Source organism: Camellia sinensis, chromosome 7 (assembly GCF_055761805.1).
Source record: "Camellia sinensis isolate YWXY chromosome 7, ASM5576180v1, whole genome shotgun sequence".
Lineage (NCBI taxonomy): Eukaryota > Viridiplantae > Streptophyta > Magnoliopsida > Ericales > Theaceae > Camellia > Camellia sinensis.
The window spans coordinates 56,633,408-56,650,370 of record NC_138967.1 but is presented as its reverse complement, the minus strand read 5'-3'; the positions used below and the strand labels follow the sequence as shown (position 1 = coordinate 56,650,370).

Sequence of the window (16,963 nt, the reverse complement as noted above, 5' to 3'; positions counted from 1 at the left end):
TGTTGCATGGGCCGTCGCAAAAGGTCTTTTGCGACGGTATCTATTATTTGTAATGGCTTGTAGTGGTCACAAAAAGTACTTTTTTTAGTAGTGAAATAAAAAAGCTGAGCAACAAGCTACATTTCAAGCAGCTGAACATTTGAAAAGTCGCTATGGAATTTAGATTCGCGATATCAGTCATGCCCTGGATTTACGGAGTCCAGCCCACGTGAATAGACCACCCAATGATAAACAATAGATAACAATCCTCATGCAGATGTATATAATATAATCACACAACATATGTGTTTATCCAATTTCATACATTCCCAGATGCAACATCTAAATCGAATGGATGTCCTGTAATTAAAATATACACAAAACATACACAAGTGTTATACATTAAATTGAATGCCCGGAGGCTTATATCATATCAAAAGGGTGTAATCCTCAACAAAATGGCACACAACCAATGACTTGAATGGCCCATGGCCTACAAATAACAGAACCGCCCTACACGGTTTCGAACACAGCTTCACGTCTCAATCCACATCCACACATGTACACCTAAAAAATATTTTCAATCGCGTAGGGTGAGCATAAAGTCCAGTAGAGAATGTTTCAAAAACTAAACATGCACCACCAGCATAAATGATTATGATGCAATACATATTTACAATATGCCCAAATGCAATTTCAAATCCATTTGATTTCTGAACAAAATTCTTTCTTTCCAATTTTCAAAACCTTACGTTTAATCAAAATGCTTTTCGAGTTCAAAACATTTGGTAGATATAAAATTTCTTTCCAAAAAACCAATCTAGGTATCTCAATACCAGCCAGCAAATACATTGCTAAAACCATAACCAAACATCCTGATCCAAAACCAAAATGATAATAAATAAAATTGATAAATCTCCAGGACTGATGTTCATATGAGTAACTATACAAGTTACAAAGTCATTTTTACCAGCACTAACCAGAAGGCTCGACACCTATCGCACAAGTTTACTTCTTACACCATAGACACACAAGCACCCTTAATTCGGCTTTAAGACCCCCTCACAGCTTTATCACTTTATTTACGTTTTTCCAATAGCACAATACATATGATTCAAAATATTATTTTCCAAAACAATGCAAATGTTCCAACACATAATACAAGAGTTTCCAAAACAACCTTTTCGAAAATACACAGTTCCAGTTCCAAAATTCATTTCAAAATCCATAACGTGCACATGACATGTATGATTTTAATTTGCCCAATCAACATCCAATTTCTAACACATGGCAATGCTATCCTCCACTGATAGCCAAAATAGTTATCTCTAATGCAATAATTAAAAGATAACAATATGGATATACAATCCAATAGTTTCAACAATCACTTTTCTAGAACATTTCCAAAAGAGTATTTAATACTCGGTGTTTTTCCAAAACATCAACATACTTTTCCAACCAAATCCATTTTTCATAATTCTACCTAAATTCCCAAAATCAACATCATTTAGGATTCTTCTATAAATTGGGGTTTTTCTCTTTTAGAAAATCATATGCAAGTTTTGTATACCAAAAATACTTTTTAATAGCAAAATCATAACCAACAACCCCCAATTTAAACAAACCTTCTACCCACAAAATATATCCCAAAAATTAATCTAAGCATCACAAGATCTATATATCAAAATATACCACAAATACACCAACGAACTCACACCGAATTAAGGAAATAGACCCTACTTCTTGAAGTGAAGAGGAGACAAGCCAAAAAAACCACCGGCAACGAAAAGACGATCCGCTTAGATGAAATGGAGGCCCTCGTCGAGCTTTACATTTTTGACAAGGAGACTAGGGTGAAGAAATCAAGGGATTTAGGTGTATTTGTAGAAAGAAGGTGAGTTCTATAGAGAGAGGTTGTAGATTTAGGGTTTTTAGAATGTTTAGAGAGAGAAAGAAATGAAAAAGTGACCCAAAAAGTGACTTTTACTAACTAATATACACTCAGACCGCTCGAGTGTAAGAAGTGTCGCTTGAGCGACTAGACACAATAAGTGGGACCGCTCGAGTGCACAAAGTGACCGCCCGAGCGAAGAATACCAAAATCTCAGAAGTTTTTCAAGTAGAGGACCACCGCTCGAGCTAAAAAAACATCGCTCGAGCCAACACCACTTGAGCACAATAAAGACTGCTCGAGTGAAGAATGCCACCCTCCCAGCATCTCTTCATACCTGCAAAAGTACTGAGAGTTCTCAAAGACTGCTCGACCATAAGAATTATGCTCGAGCGAAGAGGCCAAAACCTGGGCAACAACCGCTTTGAAAAACAAACTACCAACCTGTTCCAAACACCAACAAGACACTCCACCAACCAAACTTAATGAAGTATAAGATGAATAAGACATGAACAACAACCATATAAGACAATGAAACCCGGATCTAGAACACCCGATGGGTCAGGTCTAAACTAGAATTGCTATAATATCAACTTTAATGAGTTCGTATGCCGATTTGTGTGACTCGTACATAAAAAAAAAAATTGTTGAAAATGAAAATTTGAGGAAGCAGCTGAAAGATGTGTTTGATCCTAGTGAAGAATCATTGGTGAAAACATGGAATGATGAAATTCAAAATCAAGGAGGAATTTGATGGAATTTAATTTAGAATTAATGTTAGATACATTAAAATGTTTAGTTTATGTATTAGAATCTTAAAGTTTGAAGTGTCATTTTATTAAGTTCAATGTGTTTTGGTGAATGTATTTAGGAAAGTAAATGAATGTATTTGGTGAATGTAAAAAGTCCTCTCTATAAAGAGGTTAGTGATCATTGTAACAATATAATAAAGACAAAACAGGAAAGGAAAAAAAGAAATTTGAATATACAGAGTTTTTATTAAGGTATTTGTCTCCTTAGGAGCTATGTACGACCTTTAGGTTGTACATATCTACAAGCTTTGTTTTATATATATGAGTGAGTTGTGTTTTATTATTATTAATGTCCGCCATGCTTGCTAGAGTCCATCAATCAATTAAGAGCTCCTAATTGGAACTGAATCCTTTTAGGCCTTGTTTGATTAACAAGATTAATAGTAAAATGATTAATAATCCTATGAATTAGTGTAAAATTAGTTCTCAAATAAAATTAGTGAGGTAACCGTTTATTATGTATTCATTTTATTTTTTCTTTCATAATTGAAATTATGATCCTCAACTTCTCTCAATGTTTAAAATTTGTTGATTTTGTCGAATTGAATGTCCGTCGTACATGTAATTTGATTAATAAAATTTACAATCAAACATAAGATTGTGAGTTTATGAATTAACAATTTCAATTCTATGCTTTAATCCTACTAATCAAACATACTTTTATAATTTCGATGGAGATTATGGTTGTCAAGGAGGAGGAGAGAGGGGGTCACCAATGGAGAAAAGGATTTGCCATAGGGAATGGGAACTGGGGGAGGGTGACAGAAGGAGGAGCTACCTGAGGAAGGTTGTAGGAGTGGGGCTCCGAAGGGTAAAGTTAGAATAATGGTGTGTGCTCGTTAGTCAGCTTCTAATATTTTCTGTATAAAAAGATGACTAAAAAGAGCCAAATTTTATATTATTATTTTTTGTTGTCCTTGACCTTTTCCTGTCGATAATAATAATAACAACAATACTGCATTAATACGTGCCAAGGAATTTCAATATGACCATTACAGAGACTCTGAGTACTGGTGAAGCGAAGTTTGGCCATGGATGCTCCACTGAGGAAGAATATCACTTGATACGAAGCACGAAAAAGATCAAGAGCATTGAAGGTTTAGAAGATGATACAATGGTGGAAAACCAGTCGTTCGGGGGTGAGAACCTGAGGGTTATGACTAATCCAGTCGCTTCTGATGTTTCAATGACTGAAGAAGGATTAACAGAAGCAGCGACGAACATCGAGGAAAGCTGAACCAAGTGACATCCTTCAAGCGAGCCCTCCTCAGATCAAGATTCAATGAAAATAGGAATGAAAAGAACTTCGATTGTGATGTGGAGGAAGTATCATCTGATGAAGACGAACTGGAGATGGCACAAGAACCAACAAATGATGGAAAGGCAATGGAAGATGATAATGGGGGCATTCCCAAAGTCAAGATCCCCCAAGCTCGGTTGAAAAAGATTAGGGAACATTGGAAGAAGTGCTTGATCATCAGACTGCTGGGAAAAAAAATAGGATACATGCTGTTTATGGCGAAAATGGCTCGACTTTGGGGCCTTCAAGCTGATTTTGAAGCCCTAGATATTGGCCATGGCGTTTTTATTGTTAAATTTGATATGATAGAAGATTACACCAAAGTCTACACTGGGGGGCCATGGATTGTTATGGACCATTATGTCATGGTGAGGAAATGGCAGCAAGATTTCAGATCAGATGCTGCAGACGAGGATACCACAGCTCCATGGGTGCGATTTCCGAATCTGCCTATAGAATACTATACTGAAAAAGTCCTTTACCATATTGCGAAGGTCCTGGACGTTCCATTAAAGATTGACATCAACACCGCCATGGCATCCAGAGGGAAATATGCACGAGTGTGCATTGAAATGGACCTGCGAAAGCCCCTTGTGTCTCAATTTGCTATTAGTAAGAATATATATTTAGTGGAATATGAACATCTTCATTCTGTGTGTTTTTCCTGTGGTAGGGTAAGACATGTGAAGAAATAGCTCACCGAAGGGGGAAACTAGATGGAAGAAACAATAGGGGCTAATGGGCTGGGTTGTAGCAGAGTAAAGGATATAGGTAAGACAAGCCAAGTTAGATATGGGCCATGGATAAAAGTCACAAATCAAAAAAAAAAAAAAAAACTACTAAAGGCCCAAGGCTACAAAGAGGAACTACACACCAACAGGGGAATAGATTCAAAAGCCTACAAGAGGAAAAAGAGCAGGTTGGGGCCCATAAGGCCCAACCAAGGAAAGACAAAGAACCAATGCACTTAGTCTCTCAGGAGTTGGGGTTCAAGTACAAGGTAAAGACTAACGGCATAGATGTTAGCAGAAAAGGAGGAGGGAACCAGCTGGAAATAGCTTAGGGAAAGCACAGAGATGAAACCAGAAAAGAAAAAAAAAAAGGGGTCAAAGAGGCTAGCACACATAGCCTTGAGGCTAAGAAGAGTAATAAAGCTGATACACCAATGCTTCCCTCTAGTCATTGTCCCGCAGCTACTACTTCTGCTAACCCCTCACATAGCCACCCTACCAACCACTCACATATACACCCTCACAACCCCTCACACACCACCCATGTTATGTCTTCCATAACCCCCCTCTGTAGGGAAAGAAAGGCTAGACCCAAGTTTAGAGAGCCACCAGACAAAAGTTGAGGAAAAAAAGGGCAAGAAATATCCAATGGAGGATCTCATATTGAATCAGCACAGAGTTCTGCTGATACTAACCCTAGAGAGAGAAGTGTTTCACCTCATCACCTCAGAATAGTGGATGGAGGAAGTAAGCATGAGGATCCAACCATGGAGGCAGATAGAAGCACGTCAGGAGAGACATTATGTCTCAATAACTCCCTCATGGTCCATGGAAGTTAATCATAGTAGAGCAAGGGGATTTCTGGACTTTCCAGCCCAGTCCCCTCTTCCCCAACTCAATCAGTGAAGTATGGATTTCTTGATTTGGAATTGCAGAGGAGTAGGTAACAAACGTTTTAAGAGGAATATGAGAGAATTAGTTCGGATTCACAAGCCGGATTTATTAGTTCTTATGGAGACCAAAGTGGAGTTTAGTTCTATGGGCATGTTCTTCAATAGAATGGGGTTTACCACTTCAGCGCATGTGGACCCTATTAGCGGGAGTGGGCGAATCTCGATGGTTTGGAACCCCAGTGTTGTGCATGTTCAAGTCACTGAAGCAAGTTCTCAACTAATAACTGCTAGAGTCTCCAGGCAACATTACTGTGACTGGATATTGTCAGTTGTCTATGCAAGCCCTAACACCAACAAGAGGGCTGAACTGTGGCAAACTCCTGAAGATACTGCTCAATCCATGTCTGAGCCTTGGCTTGTAGCTGGGGATTTCAATGATTTGCTACTCAAACAGAGAAGAGAAACTTGTTGGAGGGTCAAAACCAAAGGCAGAGCCAGGACTGGAGAAGAACTAAAAAATTCTTGGATAAAATGAACAATTGCAACCTGATGGATTTGGGATGTACTGGGCCTAGGTTAACTTGAACAAACGACAAGAAATGGTGAGAAAATACCATGGTAAGGTTAGATAGAGCTATGTGCAATACAGAATGGAGGTCTACCTTTCCTGAAGGACTGGTTTAAAATCTTCCTCGTACCTACTCTGATCATTCACCTCTGATGATTTTCACCCAAGGTAAGGCTTCCCCTTCTCCTAGAGGCAACTCTTTTAAATTTATGGCTGCTTGGATTTCTTATATTGACTTTCAATCTGTGGTGGAGTGCAATTGGGCTAACTCACCTCCCTCTCTTATGGATAAATTGGAGAAACTAGCTTGTAAGGCTAGTGAGTGGAATAAAGATAAGTTTGGAAATATTTTCAGAAATAAGAGGTGGTTGCTAGGGAGGATTGAAGGTATTCAGAAACCCAAAAATTATAATTATTCCAACAACCTCCACCTCCTGGAAATGGATCTCATTGAGCAGTACAATAAAATCCTCTATCAAGAGGAGCCATTGTGGTTTCAAAAATCTAGATCCAACTGGATTACCCAGGGGGATAGAAACACCAAGTTCTTCCACCTTTCCACCTTGACCAAAAGGAGGAAATGTAAAATTAAGACTCTCAAGAATGAGAGTGGTATTTGGATTAATAACATTGTTGCTTTGAAATCCATGATTTTTGATTATTTTGTGGAACACTTTCAGAGTACTCCAACTATCCAACTGGATCATTGGAATAACCTCACTCTTGATGTGATTAGGCAGGAGGATAATGATGAGTTGTCTAGGGAGATCACTAGGAATGAAATATGGAGGGCTGTGAAAAACATTAAGGCCTTCAAAGCCCCTAGCCGAGATGGTTTCCAAGCTATTTTCTATCATAACTATTGGGAGACTGTTGGTCCCACTGTGTGTGAGTTTGTCAAAAACTACATTGCTACCAGCTCCATACCCCATCAAATCAATAGAACTCTCATTGCTCTTATTCCCAAAATTGAGAACCCTGAGACTATCAAATAGTTCCGCCCCATAAGCCTCTGTAATGTGTCCTATAAAATTATTTCCAAAATCCTTGTTGGGTGAATTAAACCACTTTTGAATAAAATTGTTAGCCCTAACCAGTGTAGCTTTGTTCCTGTAGATCCACGAGTGACAATATCATTATAACCCAAGAGACCATTCATACCTTAAAACATAAAAAAGAGAAACTTTGGGGAATGATACTTAAGATTGATTTGGAAAAAGCTAATGATAACATATCTTGGGACTTCTTTGAACATACTTTGAGGTAGTTAAAGTTCCAGAATAGCTTCATTGAGCTTGTGATGTGTTGTGTCACTTCTGTTACTACTGTTGTATTGTGGAATGGTGAACCCTTGCCAGATTTTAAACCTGCAAGGGAGCTGAGACAGGGTGACCCCCTCTTCCCCTATTTATTTGTGTTGTGTATGGAAAGGCTATCTAATATGATCAGATCGAAGGCCGAGAATAAGGTGTGGAAAGGGGTTCAAGTTGCTAAGGGTGGACCATGCCTGACACACTTATTCTTTGCTGATGATCTGATGTTTTTTGCTAAAGCTGATATGAATAATTGTGATACAATTATGAATGTCATGAATGAGTTTTGTGAGATCTCTGGTTTGAAAGTCAATGTCCATAAATCCAAATTGTATGTTTCCATTAACATTAATAGAAGGAATGCTAGAGAGATGAGTTTCAAATGTGGCATTCCTTTGACTGATGATTTGGGGAAATATCTTAGAGTTACCCTTATTCATGGTAGAGTGAATAGAGGGCACTTCAACACAATTTTGTAAAAAATGCAAAAGCGGCTAGCTGGTTGGAAAGCTAGTGTGCTATCGTTAGCAGGTAGAACAACACTCATTCAATCTGTTAGTTCTGCTTTGCCTGCATACATAATGCAAACTATGAATGTGCCCATTAAAGTGTGTAATGACATTGACAGACTCAACAGGAATTTTGTGTGGGGTGACACCCTGGAAAAAAGGAAAATGCATTTAGTCAAATGGGAACATGTTTACCATTTGAAAAAACTAGGTGGACTTGGGATTAGAAAAACCAGAAATCAGAACTTAGCTCTACTTACTAAGTTAAGTTGGAAACTGATTTGTGAAGAAGGTGCCTTGTGGAAAGATGTCCTTAAGAATAAGGGTATGTTTGGTTTGGATTTCTAGATTGATTTTGGGAAAAAAAAAAATTAGAAAATTTGTTTGGTTTGTAAATTTTCCAAAACAATTTTCAAAATCAATTCCTCTCTCTTACCAATCAATCAATCACTTTTTCTCTCTCCTCTCTCCTTCTCAATCACTTTTTCTCTCACACACATCTACTCAATTATAACAAAATATCAAATCATTCCAAACTCTCAAACTCCAAAACTACTTTCAAAATATACAACCAAACAAACCAAAAAAATTTCTAAACTCTCTCCCCAAAACAATTTTTAAAAACTACTCGCCCAAAAACAAACCAAACAAGCCCTAAATATCTTAAGACAACAAACTTGAATGGTTGGCCGAGAAGTAGGCCTGCTTCTCATGTGTGGAGGGGCATTTGAAAACCATAAACACCTTGAGGAAAGGTGTGAAATGGGAGATTGGTAATGGTAAGAATGTGGATTTGTGGAGGGACTGGTGGTGTGGTGACAAGCCATTTGTTGAGTTTGTTCCTCAGACTCTGCAAAATCAACTTGTTGGTACAGAGATTGTTTCAGTGCACAATCTGGTTAATGAACAAGGAGATTGGGATGGGATGAAAGTTAATGAACTTCCATCTTGTGTTTCATCAGTTATCCTTAATTTACCTCCTCTTAATGCTAATGTTGATTCACCTATTTGGAAAGGTCCAAGTGATGGAAAGTTCTCTACCTCTAATGCCTACAGGATCATTTCTGGTAACTTAAGGCTGGAGGAAGACTGGAGTTGGATATGGAAATTACGGCTATCACAGAAACTTAAAAGCTTTCTATGGATTGTTATGCATGGTAAAGTCTTAACTAATCAGTTGAGAAAGAAAACGGGTCTGTCTTCAGATCCTAGCTGTCCCAGTTGTAATGAGGTGGAAGACATGAACCATCTATTTTGAACTTGCTACAAAGCTAAAGTTGTTTGGTTAGCTATGTTTGGTAGGCCTTGGTATATTGCCATGATTCAAGAACCTTGGCTGGATTGGATTATCTCCAATTCTAGAATAAAACTCACTTTAATGCTCAAACCACTTGGTATACTATTTTTGTTGTCTGTCTTCGACAAATATGGAAGAGAGAAATCAAAAAAAAAAAAAATTCAACAAATTGTGACTCTTAGCCGTGATAGTGTAAAACTTATTTGGAGCTATGCAAAAGAGATCAACCAAGCCTTTAACATGGCCATTGTTAATGCTAGACCAGCCTTTAATCTAATTAGGTGGTTTCTTCCCCCTGCAGGTAGGATTAAATTGAACATGGATGGTAGCAGGAAACTAGGAGGTGATGGTGGCTTTGGAGGATTATTTAGAGATGAAGCGGGAACATGGTTGTGTGCCTACTATGGTAGAATATCTCATGGCACAAGTCTAGAAAATGAACTTTGGGCCATCTATAAAGGTCTAACAGTTCTGCTACAAAGAGGATAGACCAAAATCATAATTGAGATGCATGCTATGCAAGCAATGAAGCTGTTGGAGGAGGAAACAGAGGCAAACTCGCCATACAAAGGTCTCTTTGAAGATGCCAAGATTATCATGAGAGGCTGTGAATAGTGCAGCATGTATTCAAAGAGGGAAATCTATGTGTTGATGCACTTGCAAAACTTGGAGTTGAACAACCAGAAAATATCCTAGTCGTGAATGAGCCACCGGCTGAGATCCGAAGTCTGCTTGTTGCAGATATCATCGATAGAGCTAGGGAAAGGGCTTAGGCCTTTGTTTTTTGTTTTATTTTCGATGTACCTAAAAAAACAATACTGCATTAATAATTTTAATTCTACATTAAACATCATTGCTAAAAGGATATAGAGGAAATATCATTTTGTCCTCTAAACTTTTACGTATTTTTTAAATTGACATTCAGATTTCAATTAATATTAATTTTACACCCAAACTTTTGAAATTTTGATCAATTTGACCCCTGTCGTCACATTCCGTCTGTAATTGGACGGAATGTACTAATGTGGTACCAAAGTTCATTTGAAATTTTATTTTACCACCCAAATTATACCTTAAAAATTAATTTGCCCCCAAATTAAAAATCAATTTGCCCTTCAAATTATAACTTAAAAATCAATTTACTCTCCACGTCAGCACATTTTATCGAATTATTGACGAAATGGGATGACAGGAATCAAATTGATCAAAATTTTAAAAATTTAGATGTAAAATTGATATTAATCAAAATTTAACAATTACATTAAAAAATTATTATTGTTGGGGTCCACACTGAAATCACACCACATCAACTGTTGAACTCTATTGCCTAGGTCAAGTCATCTGCGTGCTACATTGACCGCTACTTAGATTAAGGGATTGTTTGGGGTGTCCTAAATAAGTTAACTTTTTGTCTTTTTGGACAAAAAAATTTGAGGAAGAAAATATGGATGTTTGGGTTAACTTTTTGACTTTTTATGAAAAAATGTGTAATAAAAAATTGTAAAAATTGATTTCTAGGGAAAATTTAGGATTGGGAGTTGTACAGCCGTAATTGTTGACTTTTGATGAATAGTGTTAACTTTTTAACTTTTTGAGTAACTTTTTGACTTTTTGGCTTTTTTGCAATATGCCAAACTTGGCCTAACAATTTAATTCCTGTTTCAAAAAAAAAAAAAAAAGAAAAAAAAAATGCATCAAATATATTTGATCATATATATTTCTAAGATTTAAGGGACTGAATTTTGTAACATCCCTTATGCTGCATGTATGTAGTTTGATAAATTGTAGTGTTGTTAATGGCTATTAGGCCCCATTTGTTTTAGGGTGTATAGGGTAGGATGAGATTAGGACGGAGGCAGGACCCATTTAGTATTGTGTTTGTTTGTAGAGTTAAGAAAGAGATTAGGATGGAGGAAGAGATTAAGATGGAGGTTGGAAAGAGGATTGGGATGGAGGAGGTGGAGGTGGAGGTGGTATTAGAAAAATAGTGAGGGGATTAGAAATTTTTTTATTTTTTACATGTTGGGCATTTTTTTTTGAACATTAATGTTTAATTTTTTGTATTTTTTTATTTGTTTTATTATTTTATATAAAAATAATTTAACAATTCCTATACTAACAACTATCATCAAAATAAACACAATTTTACTTAATCTTCCCACTATCAATCACTTCCATTCTACCTCTGAAAATAAACGGGGCCTTAATTTTCATATTCACTGGTTGGAATTAAAATATTCTTAATTTTGGGTATTGTTTAATAGTTTGGATCATCGAAATTTATTTTAAATGGGTTTATCAAATTCAAACGTTCTCTTAAATTGAGATCACAACTTAAGGGAAGCCAAATCCTTTTTATTTATCTATTGAAATTATTTTAACCTATCTCTCCATATTTTAACATATCTATCCAAATTATTTTAATTTATTTGTCCTAGTATTTTTATTTATTTGTTCAAATTATTTCAACTTTTTTGTTGCCCTTATTTGGACAAATAGGTACTTGAAGCTTAAAGTAAAAAACAAATCATTTATGATTTTAAAATTTCAACATGTCATATTTTTACAAGTCCGTTTTGAATGATATATTTTTTATTTCATAGATTTTTTCAAAGGATTTTGGTTTAAAGTCCTAATATTAAGATTTTATAAGATACAAAACATATAATATTTTCATAATAGTTGAGGTCCCTCAATATTTTAACAGAAAAATTTTAGTATAGGGTTGAAAGTAAAATTTTATAGAGAAATTTCAATTTCACAGAAAAATTTTAGCTTGTAATATTATTAAGGAACCTTAACTAATAAGAAAAAATATATCATATCTCTCTTACTACCAAAAGTTGGAGAGAGATGTTTTATTGATTTATCATTTTTCAAAACCTATCCATCTGAAATTGGTGAAGGCAATTTTGAGCATTTACTTTTACAAAAAATTCTTACTTTGCTGTTTTGATTGATCGAAAAATCATTTTGTTGACTTCTTTTTTTTTAAAAAAAAATTATATTTAATATTAATTTTATTTGAAAAATATCAAAAGAAATATGTCCTAATGGCCTTAAAAATTGGGGGAGTCACATCCCAATAGCCCATAGGTGTTTTGTTCTTTTGTTTTTTTTTTTTAATATGACTTGCAACCAACAACATTTTACTTCTATCCAATCATAAAATCACTTGCACTCTACATATTTTTGTAATTTTTATTTTTTCTTTTTCTTACTGTGTTGTAATTCTTCCTTAAAAATTTAGCACATGAAAGAATTTCTAAATAAAATTAAAAATTATATTTATAACTTGAACCCTCCTAACAAAATAGTACAGATTAAAATTAAAAAAATTATTTTTAAAAATTCTGGCCCCGTTTTGTAGAGCTGTGGGAAAGTGATTATAGATTATACCTTAACAACTTATACCTTATAACTGTGAACATAAGTTGATTTTTGACTTATAAATTAAGTTTTTCCTTCCCTACTCAAAGAATAAGTTGATTTTTGACTTACAAAAAACTATAATTTGTATTGTTAAGTTAAACCAAACACATCAAAATAACTTAAATTAAATTAAAAACTGAAATAAACTGAAAATAAATCCTACCAAACAAGGCCTCTAAACCAAACAAACAGCTACTCGTAAAAGTCATGCCAGTGCCCAATTAAAATTAACACGGTTTGACAAGGCCCCATAATCACGCTGTAAGGTTGTTGATGGGGTCCACATTAAAATCACACCACGCCGAGTGTTCAAAGTCGCCGGTGTGCTATATTGACCGCTACTTAGATTGACTCCTGTTTCAATCAGAGAACCCCTTTGTTTCTTTCTCATCTCTCAAAAACTCATCTTTTTTTGTCATCTTCTAGGGTTACTGGTATATTCTTTCATATATTTAGGCTCCCAAATATCAAAGATATGTCTGGTTCAAGTGCTGATGATGCAATTTCGAGCGTTGTGAATGAATCTGAGTACTCATGCCGTTGCTTTTCACTAGCTGAGATTCAATCCATGACCAACAATTTTAATGAAGAATTAGTTATTAGGATTGGCAGATTTGGTAAGGTATACAAGGGGTTCATCGACAACGGTGCTACAGCTGTTGCCATAAAGAGGTTGAAAGCAGAGTCCAATCAAGGCATAGAGGAGTTCTGGAATGAGGTCAAGATGTTGTCTAAGCTCCGACACACTCATCTTGTTGCTCTGATCGGCCAATACAGAGACTGCCAAGAAATGATCCTTGTTTACGAATATATGGCTCGTGGGACCCTAGCCGATCATCTCTATAAAACAAGTAGGAACCAAACTGAAATTAGTACTTTTCATCTCACATGGGAGCGGAGGCTCAACATTTGCATCGGTGCAGCACAAGGGTTAGACTACTTTCATACTGGTACCGATCAAAGTTTCATACACCGAGATATGAAGACCACAAACATTCTGTTGTATGAGAATTGGGTAGCCAAGATTTCAGATTTTGGGCTGTCCAAAAGCACTACAAGTCATTCAACAACCCACGTTATTACGAGAGTCAAAGGTACATTTGGGTATTTAGATCCAGATTATTTCCATACCCGCAGACTAACCAAGAAATCTGATGTGTATGCCTTTGGTGTGGTGTTGTTGGAAGTGCTCTATGGGAGGCCGCCTGTGGATGAAAGATTCAAGGAGGAGGAAATTAGTTTAATCCTTTGGGCTCAACAATGCAATAAAAAGGGAAAGGTTCATCGAATCATTGATCCCTCATTGAGTGGACAAATAACACCACAAAGTCTAAAGTACTTTGTAGAAGTTGCCTACAATTGTTTACATAATCGTCCAAAGGAAAGGCCTACATTGGCTGAAGTGGTGGGGACTCTTGATCTCGCATTGGTGTCACAACATAAAGGACGAACAGAAGGAATAATTGGAAGGTATTTAAGGGTATTGCAATTATGTCAAAAGGTATGAATCATTGGTGGAGGGAGAGAAAGGAAGACAGTTCTCAGAGTGGACTGTCAAAGGATTTGTTTTGGGAACCACTGTCAGATGGTTTTACCCGATCAAACCGTCATTTCTCACTTGATGAGATTCGAGCGGCTACAAATGATTTCAATGAGAGACTTTTGATTGGAAATGATATGTTTAAGAATGTGTACAAAGGTTGCGTGGATGGGGAAACTAGTATTGTTATGATCAAAAGGTTCAGTGCCTTGGCATTGCGAAATTGGAAAGAAGTTAGGGCTAACATTGAGGTACACTCCCTGCTCGAGAATCACCCCCACATAGTCTCTTTGATTGGATTTTGCAATGTGAAACCAGAGTTAATTGGCGTGTATGATTACATGGAGAATGGATCCTTGGAAGATCATTTGTTGAACACAAACAACGATACATTTCCATGGAAAGAACAACTCAGGATTTGCATTGGTGCAACACGTGGACTACAACATCTCCATGAGAATGAGAAGCAAAGAGTCATCCACTGTGACATAAAGCCAGCTAATATTCTGTTGGACGAGAATTGGGTTGCAAAGCTTAGAGGTTTTGGGCTTTCCAAATTAATACCCAATGACACTAAAGATGTACCACTAATGGTTTCAAGGATCAGCGGTACTTATGGATATATGGCACCAGAGTACTGTATGCATGGAGAATTGACAACAAAATTTGATGTATATTCATTTGGTATGGTGTTGTTGTTAGTATTGTGTGCTAAGAATCCATGTTCAGATCCTTTCTGGTTAGTACATCAGTTCATGACTAGTATCAATACCATTGATCAAATCATTGATTCAAATCTGGTTGGGAAAATAGCACCAGAATGCTCGATGAAATTTGTCAACATTGCATTAAGTTGTCTACTTGATCAGGCCTACCGGCGACCCTCGATAGACAATGTGGTAAGGAGCCTCCAATCTGCATTACTACTACAGGAGGCTTGGGAGAATCATTTTGAGATTGGTGCTGAGTTACCTGTGATTGACCTTTATTGTTGTAGCGTCTTCTCCATTGATGGTTACTTGACAATTGGTGGGTTGAGCCTTTTTCCATAAAATATTGATGATGATCTTGCTTCAAATCTTGACGGAGGATCGAATGGGTACCTGTCAGATCCAGATTTTAATGAATTAATTCGTTAATTAAGAAGCTTTTGGATTTGACTCTTTTATACTACATGTACGTCTTTCCATTTTATTTTGTTTGGAGTCTTTTTTATTTTTCAATTGTTATGTTTGTCATATGTTGGTGTATATCTGTTAGACAAATTTTCATAGTTGGATGTTTGGATTGATGAGATTTTCTCTTGTGATCGTTGAATTTTTATATTCTCGTGAATGTGTTGGGATTTCCTTCGTGGTTAATTGTCTGATTTGATAGGGTGACAATTCGTATATTGACCAATTCACTAAGGGATAAAATCAAATTTTCCCCATTGATAATATATCTTCTACAAATGAAAGAAAGAAAGAAACAAAAAACAAAAAACAAAAAAATCACATAAATATCTATTTGGGTTAGCATTTTTTTTTTTTTTTTTTAACTATACTTGGCTTAGCTTGGTGTGCATTCATTATTACTTGCACTATGCAAACACCCAGACGAGGTTCAACGCTGAGGTAAGGCTAGAAAGGCAATAGCCTCCGAATTCTGTCTAAAAAATAGTGCTCCAAAATGATTTAGTTCTTATGATAGGTACAACTAATTGAAATGAGTTGGAACGACATAATGTTAGGTACAATTAATTGAAATGAATTAGAATGAAATAATCATTCTATTATAATGTTTATTTTCACATTCAATTCACTAAAAAATAATCAAAAAATATATTATAAACAAAATTATTGTTCACAATTGTGAGAGGCTAAGGAATGACAATTCTATTTGGTTCAATTTCATTTCAGTGAACCAAATATTGCTTTATTGTATTAGTAATTTAAAAATGAAATTTCACTATTTTATTTTTAATAATTGAAGTGTTGAATTATTTAATAATAATGGATGGTTATTTGCTAAATGTGTGGATTGTTTACAAAGATTATCGACTATATTAGTTAGAATTGCCTCTTGATTAATAATTTCTTTAAAGTTGAAGCTGATCAAATTTTACATTCAATCAACTACGTCGTAAAAAAAAGATTGAATAAATTCAGGAGAATTTGCTAGAAGTTTTATTCTAAAAAAGTATGCCCGGAAAATTCCTTTAATTTTCTTATAGACTATCAAGTCCTATTGAATTTGAAAGATATACTGTGAGGTCCTTTCACTATATTTCACGGAAACAACAAATGTAGAAGTAGTTCATTTGTGCACTATTGTCTTATTAAACTTTTGTCAAATGTGTCATTTTTTTTTCTTTTTTGAAAACATGAAAAACAACTATTTTAAAAAAGTAAACAACATGCTGATCAACAAAAGAAAAACAAGATCCTAAAGGCCCGAACAAACAACCAAACAACAAAACAAGAACAAAAAACAATAAATCTGCCAAAAAAACCAACTACAATCGACCGATCTTCTCATAATGTAGTTTGAAAAGCTAGATCTGCATCAAAACAAGAAAGATCTGCATCAAAACCCACCATCCCCATCAGTCCTGCCCAACTCCGCCGCCGCCGCCGTACTTTGGACACTGTTAGAAGCTAGATTTGAAGAGGAAGAACACCCCACAATGATATGGCAGAAGACTTGAGAGAAGAGA

The 16,963-nt window shown here is 35.8% G+C and overlaps 1 protein-coding gene and 2 pseudogenes across 2 annotated transcripts; all 3 read left to right on the top strand.

The window, feature by feature from the left end:
* The first annotated feature begins 6,383 nt into the window (after positions 1-6,383).
* Positions 6,384-7,169, top strand: LOC114255988 (uncharacterized). Its single transcript, XM_028195537.2, has one exon. It carries the CDS (start codon positions 6,384-6,386, stop codon positions 7,167-7,169), a length of 786 nt encoding a protein of 261 aa, XP_028051338.2.
* Positions 7,170-13,083: 5,914 nt separating this feature from the next.
* LOC114255984 (receptor-like protein kinase FERONIA pseudogene) lies at positions 13,084-14,233 on the top strand (annotated as a pseudogene). Its single transcript, XR_014335348.1, has one exon. The product of XR_014335348.1 is annotated as a receptor-like protein kinase FERONIA pseudogene (transcript).
* A 169-nt stretch (positions 14,234-14,402) lies between these two features.
* On the top strand, positions 14,403-15,317 carry LOC145795826 (receptor-like protein kinase FERONIA pseudogene; annotated as a pseudogene).
* Positions 15,318-16,963: the final 1,646 nt, after the last annotated feature.